The sequence below is a fragment of the Quercus lobata genome, chromosome 10, assembly GCF_001633185.2.
Source record: "Quercus lobata isolate SW786 chromosome 10, ValleyOak3.0 Primary Assembly, whole genome shotgun sequence".
NCBI lineage: Eukaryota > Viridiplantae > Streptophyta > Magnoliopsida > Fagales > Fagaceae > Quercus > Quercus lobata.
Window position 1 is genome coordinate 54454455 of NC_044913.1, and position 14965 is coordinate 54469419.

The 14965-nt window shown below is 33.6% G+C and overlaps 1 protein-coding gene across 4 annotated transcripts; it reads left to right on the top strand.

Annotated features, from left to right (window-relative positions):
* The first annotated feature begins 1198 nt into the window (after nucleotides 1-1198).
* Nucleotides 1199-3873, top strand: LOC115965561 (uncharacterized protein At2g29880-like). Of its 4 annotated transcripts, none has more exons than XM_031084805.1 (4): nucleotides 1199-1372; nucleotides 1499-1548; nucleotides 2581-2907; nucleotides 3008-3873. In XM_031084805.1, the coding sequence occupies exons 3-4, from the start codon at nucleotides 2656-2658 to the stop codon at nucleotides 3599-3601; spliced, it is 846 nt and encodes a 281-aa protein (XP_030940665.1). In that variant the 5' UTR covers nucleotides 1199-1372; nucleotides 1499-1548; nucleotides 2581-2655; the 3' UTR covers nucleotides 3602-3873. The 4 variants fall into 4 exon arrangements, with proteins under 4 accessions (XP_030940665.1, XP_030940668.1, XP_030940666.1 ...); XM_031084808.1 differs by having other exon boundaries at nucleotides 1502-1548; XM_031084806.1 differs by having other exon boundaries at nucleotides 1499-2907.
* Nucleotides 3874-14965: the final 11092 nt, after the last annotated feature.

The window sequence follows — 14965 nt, forward strand, 5'->3', positions numbered from 1 at the left end:
AGTGAAGGCAACATGGGATGTCATCATTCTCTTGCCTTGCTCGTTGGTTATTATCTCCACACGATCACGTAGCCACACTGCCACGCATGAGTACCTCGTCCCGAGATCTATACCGATTGTAGGACCCTCTTTTTCACCAACCATTCTTATTTCTGATACGAACACCAAACACATTTTGTCTCAATTGTCACTGAAAGAGATGTAGGTGCAGAAGAACAGTTATGTCTTTTTTTCTTTTCTTTTTTTGATAAGAACGGTTTGTGTTTTTGGTAAGCAGTAGAATTAACATGGTCTTATATGTAGTGTTTTTAGGAACTATCCCCACTTCCTAAGAAAGAGTAAAAAAAAAAACGATCTTCCACTAGACCTACAGTTACACAATTACCTACTTTTTTGAAGAAACTCTTCCTCTAATTACTAAAACACAACCCCACTACCTTAAGATTAAGCAACGTTTAAAGTTTTAACCCGCCTCTTTGGCCCAACAAAGAAAACTAATACTCTAAATTTAAACTTTTTATAATTATTTTTTAATAAGTTACTGCAAGTTTATCCATTTCCAATTGGCAAAATTTATCCATCAAATTCTAATCCGATTATTAAAAAAAAAAACCCACATATAATTCGAAACATTCAGCCAACCAATTATTCAATCTTACCACCTTTACCTCTCTCAAAAAATAAAAACTCAGTGTTACCCACAAATGGGGTACGTAATAAATTTGAAACTTTTACATATGAAAATTTTGATGGGCATGGTGTACATGGGTTTTTTTTGTTTTTTTTTGTTTTCCTCTTCTAAAGATGTGGTAGTCGGAATTGGGATTGTGGGAAGGTTTTTTTTTTTTTTGGATGGGAACAGTGGGTTGTTGGGGTGTTCCAATCCTATTTTATAAGTAATGTTTAGAGTTAAAAAGATGTAGTTTTACCAAATTATTTTTTAGTTGTGTCTATTTAAATCTAGGAAAATAGGGATATTTTAGAACCCAAAATAAAAAATAAATCTAGTTCAAACAGGAAAAACTCATTAAATAGTAGTATAAATTATAAGTGGTAAGTTGATTCTAATTAAAAATCAACAACTCAAATTACTTTTTTACCGATTAATAACAAACTGCCACTATTCTTCACCCAACACACGCTAGAAAACATAAAACTGAAGTGAAAGACACTTACCAAACAGGCGCGCAGTTGAATACTGTTTTATGTTTTTGAATTTTGAAAAAATAAAATGGAACCCATCACTTGTTTGGCTGCCAAACAAGTGCACCTGTTTTCTGTTTTCTGTTTTCAATTTTACTCCTTATAAATCACCCAAATCAAAGCAAAGGAAACCCTACTTGGTGTCGAAGCTCACTCAGTCGCCAAAAAGGTTTTTAACCTCTCTCTCTCTCTCTCTCTCTCTCTCTCTTTCTCTCAAACACGCCATAAAATTTGATAAAATTATTGGTGGTTTGATTTTTTTTTTTTTTCTTTTGTTTTTCTTTGTATGATATAGTAGGGTGATTGGTGGATCTGCAGTGATTTCTGAACTTCAAGCCGTACAAGGTGATCATGGGTATTGAGTTTCTGGGTTTTCTGTCTTAAATCTGACATTATATTTATAGGTTTCATTTCCTCATATACATAGAAACAGGGTAAACAGACATGAATCCCCGTCTGGGTTTAACATTGTTTTGCTTGTAGATAAATTATTTTGTGGTTATATTTGAGATTTTGGGGTGCATGAGTTTCTGGGATATGTTTAACTTAACTCTCAATGTTAATTTTATATGCTCATAATTTTGATGTAATTTCCACTGATATATTTAATTATGTAACTTATTTCCTGTTTAGCAAAAAAAAATGTAACTTATCTCCATGAGACAGAAAGTGTAAGAGATACTCATGAAGAGTTTATACAAGATAGAGAAAGTTTGAATCGTTCTTAATTTTTGAGCATTAACACAAAGTGTTCTTTAAGGGCTACAGGATGGGTTGAAAATATTTGAAGAATTTCATAGTTAATTTGTTTGTTCTGTTGTGAAACCTGAAATTATGATGATCTTAGATCACATTGTGAAACCTGAAATGTATGTCAATGCATGCACCAAACTGAAATGAGAGATTCACAAATATTTAGTTGTGGGTTTCAAGAGAACAAACACAATTGAAACAGCCACATTAAATTTTGTATTATGGTGGATGGGATAAAGCTTGACTTGCAATTGAAGTTGTAGATTGGGTAGTGTGATTGAATCTCATGTTCAATGGAAATTTTTACAATTTAGTAATGCTAATTGATGCTTGGATGAAGGAAGAAATAGATTTATAATGGCAAGTAAAGGACGATGTTGTATCAGCTATAACTTATAATTAACTTTTTCCGGTGCATATGGGTTGGATAACTTGTAGTATGGTCAATGAAGTGTGTGTATGCTTGGAATAAATGCTGAATATAATTGGTTCATGCTTATGTATGGTTTCAGGTCATATGCATGCAACAATGTGATAACCATCTTATTATTTTGCCATTCTATATATCTTGGGTTCTATATTGCATATTGTTCAGTTGAGGCTAATGTGAATGATCTTCGATAGATGGCACATGAATTGAATGAGGCGGAAGACCTCAAACTATGACCTACTGCGATTGAAAAGTTGTTTATAGATATTATGGTCGAAGAACAAGCGAAAGGGAACATGAAAACTGGTGTTTTTAAGAAGAGAACTTGGACAAAAATTCGAAATGAACTCAATGCACGAGCTAATCGGTGCTTTGTCATGCAACAACTTGAGACAAAATTTGATAGGCTCAGAACAAAACACGAGGCCATTTATCAAGATTTACTAAATACTGGAATGGGTTGGGATTTTAAGACAAACACGGTTATTGCCAGTGATGAAGTTTGGGCAGATGTACTTGCGGTTAGTGTTTTATTTGTACAATTGCATTAGCAGTCTTTTCTTGGTGTTTGCCATATACTATGCTACATGTGTTTCACATATTTATGTTGCTTGTTGGTAGGAAAATCCCAAGGCCAAGGACTTTTGGAAAAACAGATGTGAACACTATCATTTGCTAAGAATACTGTTCAACAAAATTACTGCCACCGGTTTCTTCCAAATTTCCTCAAACCAAGCAGCTCCAAATAGTGATGAAGAGCGTGAGCTAGATAAGAAGTTTCGCAATGCTGGATTACATGCTGACCTGGATGATGATAGTGATGATGACACAAACAATGTCCCAAGGGGTCATGAGCACACCACACGTGGTAAGAAACGTCCAATGCAACAAGAATGGTCTAAGGGGAAGAAGACTGCTAAGAAAATGGATGAACTTACACAGGGACTCCGGGACTATACTGAACTATGTAGGGCAAGGTTACAAGCTAGGCAGGCTAAGGCTAGCACTAAGAAATCTAGTAAATCTGTCACCACTGATGATAAGTTTTCTCTTGAGAAAGCTTTTGGGATGCTCAATGAGTACACAGACCTGGATGATGATACCTATTTTAAGGTACAAGAGGAACTCTGTAATTTGAATAGTAGAATTGTCTTCATTACAATGCCAGATAGAAGGAAGAAAACATGGATGGAGTTTATTGCAAAAAGAATCTGATTGACCAACGGTTGTCCTTTCATTTTTGTGTCATAGCTAACTATTATGATTTGGCTACAATATCTGGCGAAAGTGAGGAAGTATTTGATAGTTGAAACCTTTTGAGATATTTGTATGCTTCACTTTGTTATGTATAGAGTCACTATGACAAAAGGTTAATGCGTACTAGTATTTTGTCTAGGAGTGATTATATGAATGAAGTACTCTTTGGAAGTCTAGCGTGGTGTTATGACATGTTTCGAATGGACATATGTGTATTTCGTCACTTATGTGTTGAATTGAAAAGGTATCAATTGATGCTCTTTCTGCCTCTTGTAGACCTTCACAATCGCCACCAACTCCATTGTCGACCCCATGTTTTTAAGGCCTGTCTAAGGTTTTCCAACTCTTTAACTTAGGTTTTGCAAACTTCCACCTCCTGCATCTAAATTCACATAATATCATCAACGTCACCATTACCACCACCTTCTTCCAAGTAGAAGTCATTCTCGACAACACATTCTTTATATAAATATAATTTGACAATTGAGGGAGTGGGGATTTTAACTCTAAATGTCTTTGTTAAAAATTCCAGGATTTTGGCAACTAGACATTCTTGTGGGAAATCCTCACCAACCCTATGCCAATAAATCTATATTTCCCTTTCTCACTTCATTCAATTGGCTATAAATAAATTTCGATAAAAAAAATATGGCTTTAAATGAAACTATAAGTCTAATAAATATTTTTCTTAAAACAGAGATAGGGATAAATTTCGTTAAAAAAACATGGCTTTAAATGAAACTATAAGTCTAATATATATTTTTCTTAAAACAGAGATAGGGATTTAAGTGGAGGTCTCTTTTATGAGGGAATCAGTATTTTGAGTCACAAAACTCTTGACTTGTTAGCTTTTGGCATGTAAATCTAATATATTCCTCCAACCGTTTTTATAATCAAACAAAAATTATCAAATGCCACAATTGACATATGTTTTACTACACTGTTTGCTCACAATCTTCTTCAGTGCAGGAATATGAGCCCATATGCATGAATAAGAAGAGTGAGTACAGAGTACTCATCCTCTAAGAGCTACATCACTACACGGCAATGCGATGTGGTAATCAAAATTAAGTATCACTAGAGAAGAAAGGAAATTATATATAATTTCTGTTGTAGTGATGTGATTTCAATGATTTGCTGGTTCAATTTTTCTCTGTAGCTCTTTACGCTTCTTTTAGAGTAAGGAAAATCTTTTATGATTGGTTATAAATATTTGGCTTTTCAAGTGGAAAATCAAAGATATGTTAAGCATAAGCAAAGCCGTTTCTGCGTTTCATGCCTCTGCCATTGTGCCTAGCTATATTTCTTTACAATTTAAAAGAGGAGAATCGTTACCTGAGCATGTGGAACAAGGTACAGGTGAAATAAAACAAGCCATCATATTCTTTGAAGCAGCATCTATTTATAAGACTCAATTTCCTATGCCTACACTATCTTCTCACTTTTCCTTTCTCTCCACTAGGACACGAGCAGGAGAGTTACACAAGTTCTAATTTTGTACAGAGAAGCTGAACACGGTTGAACCACACTATTCTGATTCGTGTTTTCTAACAGCATCCATAAAAGATTTGCTATGACTTCCAAAAACAACATTCCTTAGTCCCAGGTCTTTTGCAAACTGAGTCAAGCAAGACTGGAAAATTGTTGAAAAAATAGAAATTTCCTGTTAAAAAACGTAGTGTCTGTGGTGACAACACCATGGTAACTTCTACATAAGAAGACTTTGCTGTTTGACATGAGCTTTGAACCCCATAAAGATTAAAGCAGACCGATAATTAAAATTTAGTTTGGACCCTGAAGGCCCCCCCTCCACCTATTGCCTTTTGTTTGTATTAGAATTCTCTGCACTTGAAATTGATTTCATGGTTCAAATTAAATATCACAAATTTAAAAATGTATTCAAATGTTTCCCTTTATATATTGTTGAATTCAAAAAATAAAAATGTTATCATTGGTATCTATTTTCCACAGTCCACTGGGAAATCAATTAACTCCTTCACATAAGCAAATCTATTCAACAAGTGCCAACAACATTGCTTTGCTAGCAAGGCTTAATTGAACAACTTGAAGTCTTGGAAACCTAAACCATCCTTTCTTTGCCTTGGTAAACGGGTAACAGGAAATATTTCCAAATTAACTCGCCAAAGAAATAATTGTGTCATGAACAATACACCCAACACACTCAGAAAAATTAAATTAAAGGCAGTATCCCACACGCAAAAATGCATGTTTTGTCAAGATTATAGGTTAATTTTCCACAACACGAGAACTATTTATTAGGTTGACAAGAGTTGCTTAGAAGCATAAGCTATAACCAATGGCAAAAGAAAGTATAGCAATCATGACTTTTTTTTGCCATGGCTAGTACTTTTATTATAGTCATTGTTTGGTCTCATTAACTTGCTCCCAGAGGACTTAGCAAAATGTCGACGATGACTACCACCACCACCAAATCCCCGTGAAGAGCCTTTCATTCAGCCACCATATGCTTCTATAGGTATGCCCAAACACCCACACGGCCACACCCACCAGCCAAAACACTGATATCCTTTCCCACCACACGTCCTTGTAATTGAGTACAAGTCGGCATTACCACTAGCTCCTCTAACATGAGGAATCCACGCCACCACCACCGGGCCAATAAACTTTGACAATTATTTTTTCTTTTTTGCTTCATTCAATTGGCCTTGAATTAGTCTACTATATTTTTGTTTACATTAATGAGGGAAGGGGATTCAAACTCAAATCTTCCTACGAGGAAAATTGGGTGGTACCACTAAACCACAAAGTTATGTATTAACTCTTGACCTTTAAATCTAATATATATATATATATATATATGACTTCAACCATTTATGTAATCAAACACAATTATAGAATGCCACAATAAACATATATTTTACTACACAATTTGCTCAACAATATTGTTGTGTAGAGCTTACTCGTGGTTTTGATTTTTGTGCATTTAGTTGGGTTAGGAGGGGCGCAAAAAGTATTGTTTATCCTCTTGCTAAGTTTACCTTCCAAATATGTCCTATGTCTGTTGTAATAAGATTTTCCTCCCTCCAATTTTTAAGGAGGTAAGAAATGATGTACTCAATGCAGGAATTCGGAGGGTGCTTGTTTACATTCTCCTCCATATATATATATAACACACACGCACACATTACAATGCTATTGCTTGCTCATAATGTACTCAACGTAGGAATAAAAGTCCTAGTAATGCTATGTTACAACATTTTGTAAGTATAGTGTGCTGTGTCTTTCTGTATGTGTGTTAGGTGTATTTTTCATATGGAATGATACGTAGTCTCTGAAATTTGTCCAAACGTTACCACTAGCATTCCGAGCTACTATGGACAAGTTAGTATAGGTATTTGTGACAGCAACATCAACAATAAGTTTGACTAGTTTCTCACACCAAAAAGAAAACAATAAGTTTGACTACATTTATTGGAGGAGGAAGCCTTTTGCATACCTGATCAGTGTCTTGTACTTGGGGATGTACGACTTCTAAAGCCAAGGCGTTTTTTTTTTTTTTTTTTTTTTTTTAATAATTTGATAGTTGAGGATGAAGGGTCCAATTTGAACTCTGAACACCTCCATTAAAAATACCATCCCATTTGAGTTACAAGATTTTTGAAATAATTGGAGCATTACTTTTGCATTGATATTGTAGTCATTATAATTTAGCTATTAGTTCTATGGCTTTCTGAAAAAAGTTCTACACAACCTATTTTTTCAAGAAGTAGTTGGCTGTAATTCGTTCTATGGGTTTCAAACTTTTTCTTTCATAGCAACTTAGTTGGGAGTAGGGCTATCCATTGACCCACCTAGCAAATCTAACAAGGCCCGATTTGAAAACTGATTGGTGACTAAGGCAGTTGACGGCAGGTTTTCTCCCCCGAAATCTTATGACTATGGATCCAGTGGCAGGTTCCCTTCTTCAAAATTCGATGAACTGAACTCGTTTGAACCATTGCTACTTTCTGCCTCTCTAAGATTTGTTAAGATCTAGTTAGATCCGATGAGATCCAACCATATCTAGAGAGATCTCGCCTACATCTAGTGAGATCTCAATCAAATCCGACAAGATCCAGCAGAATTTGATGAAATCCAAGCAATCCTTGCCACATTTGATCCAATCTCTTCTTTCCCCGTCATTTTTCCGCTTCATCACTGCTGTTACTAGTTTTGCCTAAATCCAACCACCATTAGTGAAGAATTTGATCTATTGTTCCTTATGGGTTGACAACAGGTTTGGTTCTCCTCTACCCCATGGGATCGGGTTGGGCATGGGTTAAGCACAAACCCAACACAATATGACCCGTGAACACTCCTAATTGAGAGAGATACAAATATATAAATTATCATAGCTATTGCACTAAAATTTAGTCATTTAATTTTTTTTTAATTTTTTATTTTTGTTAATAACATGTTGGATTTCCTTACATCATGCTTTCTTGATAACATTTCAATAATTTGATAAATAATCAATTGATAAGATCGTTCCAATGAATAAAGAGGTCGAGTCTTGGTGTAATGGCAAGTGACTTCCACCGAAAGAGATAGGTTGTGGGTTTTAGTCTGAAAATTAGCTTCTCCAATAAAATTTAGAGATAAAAATGTCTACCAATTACCTCTCTTAGATCTTCACAAAAGTGGAAATTTAGTGGATTCAATATTTTTATTTTTATTTTTATTTTTTTTGCTAAATCAATATTTTTATATATATTGTTTCAGATTTCCCAAATATACATAATAACTTATCATAACTCTCGTATCACCAAATACATACATATATATATATATATATATATATTATATAACTATTTGATTGGTTAATTTCATGTTACACTTCATAATTTGTTGTGCCTCCCACGTGTCAACGGCTAGTAAACTAATGAAAGCAACCAATTCTTAAGATAATATTTGACTAGTTGCTCTAAAAGGCGACCTTTGTGAAAATATCAAACCACACTTTGCTCTAAAATGCGATTAAGAGTCTATTTGGATACCGCTTATTTTGCTAAAACGGAAAACTTATTGCTGAACATACTGTAGATAAAGGTAAAAGTTAGCTGAAATAGTATAGTAGGGCCCATGAATAGTACCAAAAAGTGTAGTGGGGCCCATGAATAGTAGTGAAAATAGTCAAATACTACCATTTTGCAAAATTTATAGCAAAAAAGCATTGTTTCGGAACTAATTAGTGATCTACCACTTTTCTAGTACTCGAGCTCTACAAACTCGAGTTCCAAATGGTACTCGATTACAGTAAACTCGAGTTCTGCCACCGTGGTACCATCTGACATGGCATTTGGGCATTAAAAAATTCCACTTGGTACTCAAGTTTCTTGGACTCGAGTACTATGCTAGTCTGATACCCGAGTCCATTAAACTTGAGTATGGCCCCTGTTACCCACACTTACACTCTCTGAATCTCCCTCTCTCCCACTTAGTCTTACTCTCTCATCACTCTCACTTTCTCAATCTCCCTCTCAATCTCGCTACCATCTCACTCTCACTCTCCCACACGCTCTCAATCTCCCTCTCAGGGACAAAAACTTGTTTGATATCATAATAAGATCCTCCACAATAGGGACAGAAACTTCCTCATATTTGAAAGCTAATAGCATGGCTGTCAACCCAACCAATTGAAGCTTCTTTTTGAGAACTATTTGGTGCTCTAAGAACCTCTCTATAAGGTTGACAGTGAGGAATAAGGTCTCGTGCATAAGCTCAAATTTGCAGTGAACCTGTTAGTACAACCAATTTCATTAGTCAATTTCAAGTACAAATTTTCAACGTCACTCAAATGTCCCTACAACTACCTTAATCAATAAAAAGTAATCCCTATCTGAAAGGATGAAGAAATTGATATTATTCTGTCTGAAAAGAACATGAATATGAATTCCAAAACACAGAGATTTAGCTCATTATAAACGGTTATGCAAAGGCTTTCAAGTGCTATGTAGATCAAATGTATTTTTTTTTTTTTTTTTAATTTCTACATGATGACCAAAGTACATCATCAGTATCTCCCTTCATAGAAGCAAATCGGTTTAGAATCATTTTTTCTTTACACTCAAGAATGGGGCCTCCCATACAGATTGATACTCGAGTTTAATGGACTCAAGTATTGCTAACACAGTACTTGAGTTTCACGGACTTGAGTATCAATGTGCACGATTTTTGCACTCAAGTTTAATGGGGCTTCTCATACAAATTGATACTCGAGTTTAATGGACTCGGGTACTGCTAACACAGTACTCAAGTTTCACGGACTCAAGTATCAATGTGCATGATTTTTGCACTCAAGAAATTGGGGCCTCACATACAGATTGATACTCAAGTTTAATGGATTCAGGTACTGCTAACACAATACTCGAGTTTCATGGACTTGAGTATCAATGTGCATGATTTTTGCACTCAAGAAATTGGAGCCTCTCATACAGATTGATACTCGAGTTTAGTGGACTTGGGTACCACACTAATATAGTACTTGAGTCCAGGAAACTCGAGTAACAAGTGGCATTTTTTAATGCCCAAATGCCATGTCAGCCAATGCCACAGTGGAATAGAAACTAGGAACTCGAGTTTTCTAAACTCAAGTACTATTTGGAACTCGAGTTTAGTGAACTTGAGTACTGGAAAAGTGGTAGATCCCATTTAGTTCCGAAACAGTGCTTTTTTGCTACAAATTTTATGAAATGGTGGTATTTGGCCATTTTCACCAGCAAAAATAAGCTGAATAGTGAAATAATTTTCATTATTCATTGGTATCCAAACGAAGGGCGTGTTTGGTACATGTGTTTTGTTATTTGAAAACATGTACGGAAATAAGTGTGGCTAAAAATGTGTGTAAAAATGTGTGTAATGTTGTTTAAGAACTGAAAATATGTGTTTAAACAAGTTTACCAAACAGCCCCTAAGTCTCCTATTTTGTAGAACTTCACAAAATCATGTCTGGGCAAGGATTAAATCTAGTGGACACTGGACAAAGCAATGACCTAAGTCAGTTCCATCATGTCCCACCTTAGCAAACTAGTATGAGTTCTATTATGACAACACAGTTAGCCACACATTTTGTGTCATAACTTGCAAAAGTAAGAGCTTTTTTTTTTTTTTTTTTTTTAAATAAAATGCAAAAGTATGAGCTTGTAATTCAATTACATCATTTATACATGGATCTATAACTAGATTTTGATGAAAAGTAATCTAATGACCACTTGCCACGTGCCTAAGTTGTGGCAAAATGTGTAACAAAATATATGTCACTAGACTTTTTGAAACCAGTAACAAGAAATATTTTCATAAAAAAAAAAAATAAATAAATAAATAAGAAGGAGGAGCGCTAGGAGGAGGAATCATGAATTGCATACCTATGACACACGAAAATGCATGTTTTGTCAACGTTGAGATTGACTAGGTTTCCAAGCACAAGGTTAATTTTCCACACGACAGAAAATATTCTTAGGGTTGACCTGAGTTGCTTAGGAGGATGAGCAATAACGAATGGCAAAAAGAAATTTTTAATTGCTGTTGTTAACATGAAATTTCCTTAATGACATCATACTTTATTTATAACTAATTGCAGATCCGCGTATTGCGCGTAATAATTATTTTTTAGTGTGGTCTCATTAAATTTATTTTTTACAATTTAGACTAATTTGATAAAGAGTAATGTATTTCATAATCATATTTTTACTTATTATAGGAACAATCACAAATAATATATATATATATATATATATTAAATTTTTGTTGTACCAAAACAAAATAATACAATTGTTCTCAGGAATTCAACTGGCAAGTTAGCAAAAATATTCATTTTTTAATAATTTTATTTATACATTTTGTGAATCATTAAAAAGAATATAAAATTTGGAAATTATTATTTAAGTTTTAAACAAACTTTCTCAAACCCTATTTTTTCTTTTCTACAATCCAAAACACCAAAAAATGTAATTACAAAATTAATAAAACTTAGCAATGATTAATTGGACCAATTAGGAAAACAATTTGTCCACCCAAAAAAATTATCAAATAAACAATTATTAGCAAAATTTCATAATTAAGTTTCGATGTATGCTTTTATAAAATAATAATAATAATAATAATAATAATAATAATAATAATAATAATAGTAATAATGAAAATTCAATTGAAAAAGCTAAAATCTGTTTATTTTTATTTAAAAAAAAAATTAAATATTTGCCCTGCTGACTACTTGCACTGAAATGTGACCTTAATTAGTGAAAAATATCAACCCACTTACTCTAAAGTGCGATGAAAGACTCTAGTCTTATAGGATAGAACCATTTCTACCTCATCAAACTGTTAGTGGGAAACATTTCCATTTAACTCTTCAAAGGAGTAATTGTGAAATCTAACACACTCAGGAAAAAAGGAGCAGACAGGTGGTATCTCACTCAAAAATGCATGACTTGTGAAGATTGACCAAAGTTTCCACACGCAAAAGGTAAAATTTCCACACCACACGAAATATATTTATGGGGTGACAAAGAGCTACTCAGAAGGACAAGGGAATTTTTTAAAAAATAACTAAATCCTTCAAACTATTTTATTAGTAAGGCAACAGTTCAAACTATTTTTGTTTCTAGCAATTCGAGTCTATTAGACATTTTGTTTGATACACTTGGAAATCAAGTGTCACTCGATTTTCACTCGAGTTTCATTGCCATTGGCCGACTATCTATTATGAAAATAGTTTGATTGCTTAATATTGTTTCTCATTAGTATCGCTTCCAGAGGCCTTAGCAAAAGATGCAGTAACACCTTCACCATATCTCCATACTACCTCTGGAATAGTTCCACAATCGGTGACTTCACCACCTAGAAATTCAGTACCAGTGCCATCACCGCCTCACCTTTCCATTCCTCATCATCACCGTGACCATGGTGGTTACTCTATTTCGTCAAGTAAACAGGTCGACCGAGATCTTCAATTTCATCAACTTTTGCCACCACTGCCTCCTTCTTAGTAATACTCGGCCTCGCCAACGCCTTCCTATGAGAAGTCTACATCACCATAACCAAGCCAAAAAATTTATACTACACCTTTTTGCTTCGTTGAATTGGCCTAAAATGAAATTATAATAAGTGGGGAGAAGAGATTTGAATCAAAATCTCCTTCATGGAAGAACCTGACAGTGTAACAGAGTTACAAAACTCTTGAATATATTACTCTGGTTTGTAAACCTAATCAAATCGAATGTTATCAAACATATATTTTACTGCAGTACTTGCTCATATTTTCGTGGCTTAAAAGTTATGATTTCAGTTGCTTTTTTAAGTGTGTATAAATGTGTGTGCAATTATCAATAGCAAAAGAGAGTATAGCTTTCATGACTTTCATTACCACTGCCACTTCTTTTATAGTCTTTGTTACTCTCTTTAATCAGTTTGCTCCGGGAGGCCTTAGCAAGACGTTCACCATCATCGCCACCATGTTCCAATGTAAACCCGGCCCTATAATGCATCAGGAAACAAATGATCATTTCCTATATTACCCTGATTTTGGAAAAATTCCTAACTTCAAGTTACCTAGCAAAAAGAAGAAAAAAAAAGTCAGCCTAGCCAACGTCTTATAAAGAAATCTACACCACCGGCCACCACCAGGCCAATTCCCTTCATTAAATTGGCCTCAAATAAAACTATAATTTTAATATATCTTTGCTTAAATCAAGTAATGAATTCATGTTTTCTCAAAAAAAAAAAAAAAAAAAGTAATGAATTCATGGATGCACAAAGTGACATTGCAGCATGTGATGTGGCACGCTGGTGTATGAAGTTTCATAGGGTGGCTGAGTAGCGTGGTGAAGCCAAGAGTGGCAGAATATGTTTATGATGGATAATTGTGCAATGTGCATCCTCCAAATTTTGCTGGGAAAATTAGTTATAGGTGTGCTAATTTTAGGAAGTTCATTGTTAGTAAGCCATTTGCTTAAATTTTGTCATGCGTTTAATGGGTAACTATAGGCTTAATTAATTAGAGAGACGATTCATTGATTGTGTCTGTGACAGAAAAATACAGATTTCTCTTTGAGATTCAAATAGAGGTTTAGATTTTCTCTTTATTATTGAATGCATGTGAATTCTTTCTCCAAGAAAATCTAACTAGATTCAGCCTAAACATGAATTTCTTTTTCCCATCATTCTGGTAGTTCCATTTTAAGTACCATGTTCCTTCAATCCTCTACATAATTTTCCTTCTATATCATTCAATCATAACCTTTGTTTACATGAGCAATCAATTGAAAAGATGGATTCCTTTGAATAAAACACGAGCAAATCTATAGCAGTAAGATTTGTTTTATATTACTTTTTCACTAATATACATAATTCTTCAATTTGGTTGATTTGATGTTGTCATCAATATGTGGTTTTTTCTTTTTCTTAGAAAAGTCCACGACTAGTTAACTATAGTGAAATTAGTTGCTAATATGGATTATGTATGGAAATTTACCTATTTGTGAGATAGATTAAAATAATTTTATAAAATATTAAATTGATTAAGAAATTACATGATTTGCTCTTGTATAATTTCAATTTGCGTTACAAATTGATGAAGAAACCATTGCTTGAACGTGTAATGGCTTACAAAAATTTTGTCAGATAATTTCAAATACTGCAAAAAAATAACTCAAAAATTCAGATATTAAAACTTCTGAAAGGCCAAAAAATATTAAAGAAAAATTATTAATATTTGAGTTTGAGTTTAAGTTGGATTTGTTAGAGAGATAGAGTTTCACTCCTTGTTAAGTTTGGATTAAACAAAATAATTTTGTTTAAAAAAAAATTATGAGTTTGAGTTTAAGTTGGACTTGTAAGATAGAGTTTCACTCCTTATTAAGTTTGAACTAAAAAAAAAAAAAAATTTATTTTAAAAAAAATGATGAGTTTGAGTTTAAGTTGGACTTGTTAGAAAAACAGAGTTTTGTTCCTTATTAAGTTTGAACTAAACAAAAAGATTTAAATAAAATGACAATTTTATTTAAATATTGTGCTGACGTGGAAAATTAGGGGTTTCAGATGTCGAAATTATATATATAGACTAGTATTAAGTCCGTGCGATGCACGGCTTAATTAAATATTATATATGTTGAAAGTTGAAACTTTATTAATAATTTATGAGTCACACATTAAAAACAAATTAATTTCGCAACATGTGTGCATAAATATATTGAGTCACTTTGTGTATACATGGTGTGTAGTATATAAATTTTACATATTAAAACATAAAATTGTGATATATAATCAAAATATTTTATTTATTTTAAATTACTTGAAACATTT

Excerpts from the sequence above, each read along its gene's own strand:
- LOC115965561 (XM_031084806.1), top strand. The coding sequence starts at position 2,656 with ATGGTCGAAGAACAAGCGAAAGGGAACATGAAAACTGGTGTTTTTAAG. Across the intron at positions 2,908-3,007 it reads TTTGGGCAGATGTACTTGCG|GAAAATCCCAAGGCCAAGGA; the intron begins GTTAGTGTTTTA and ends GCTTGTTGGTAG.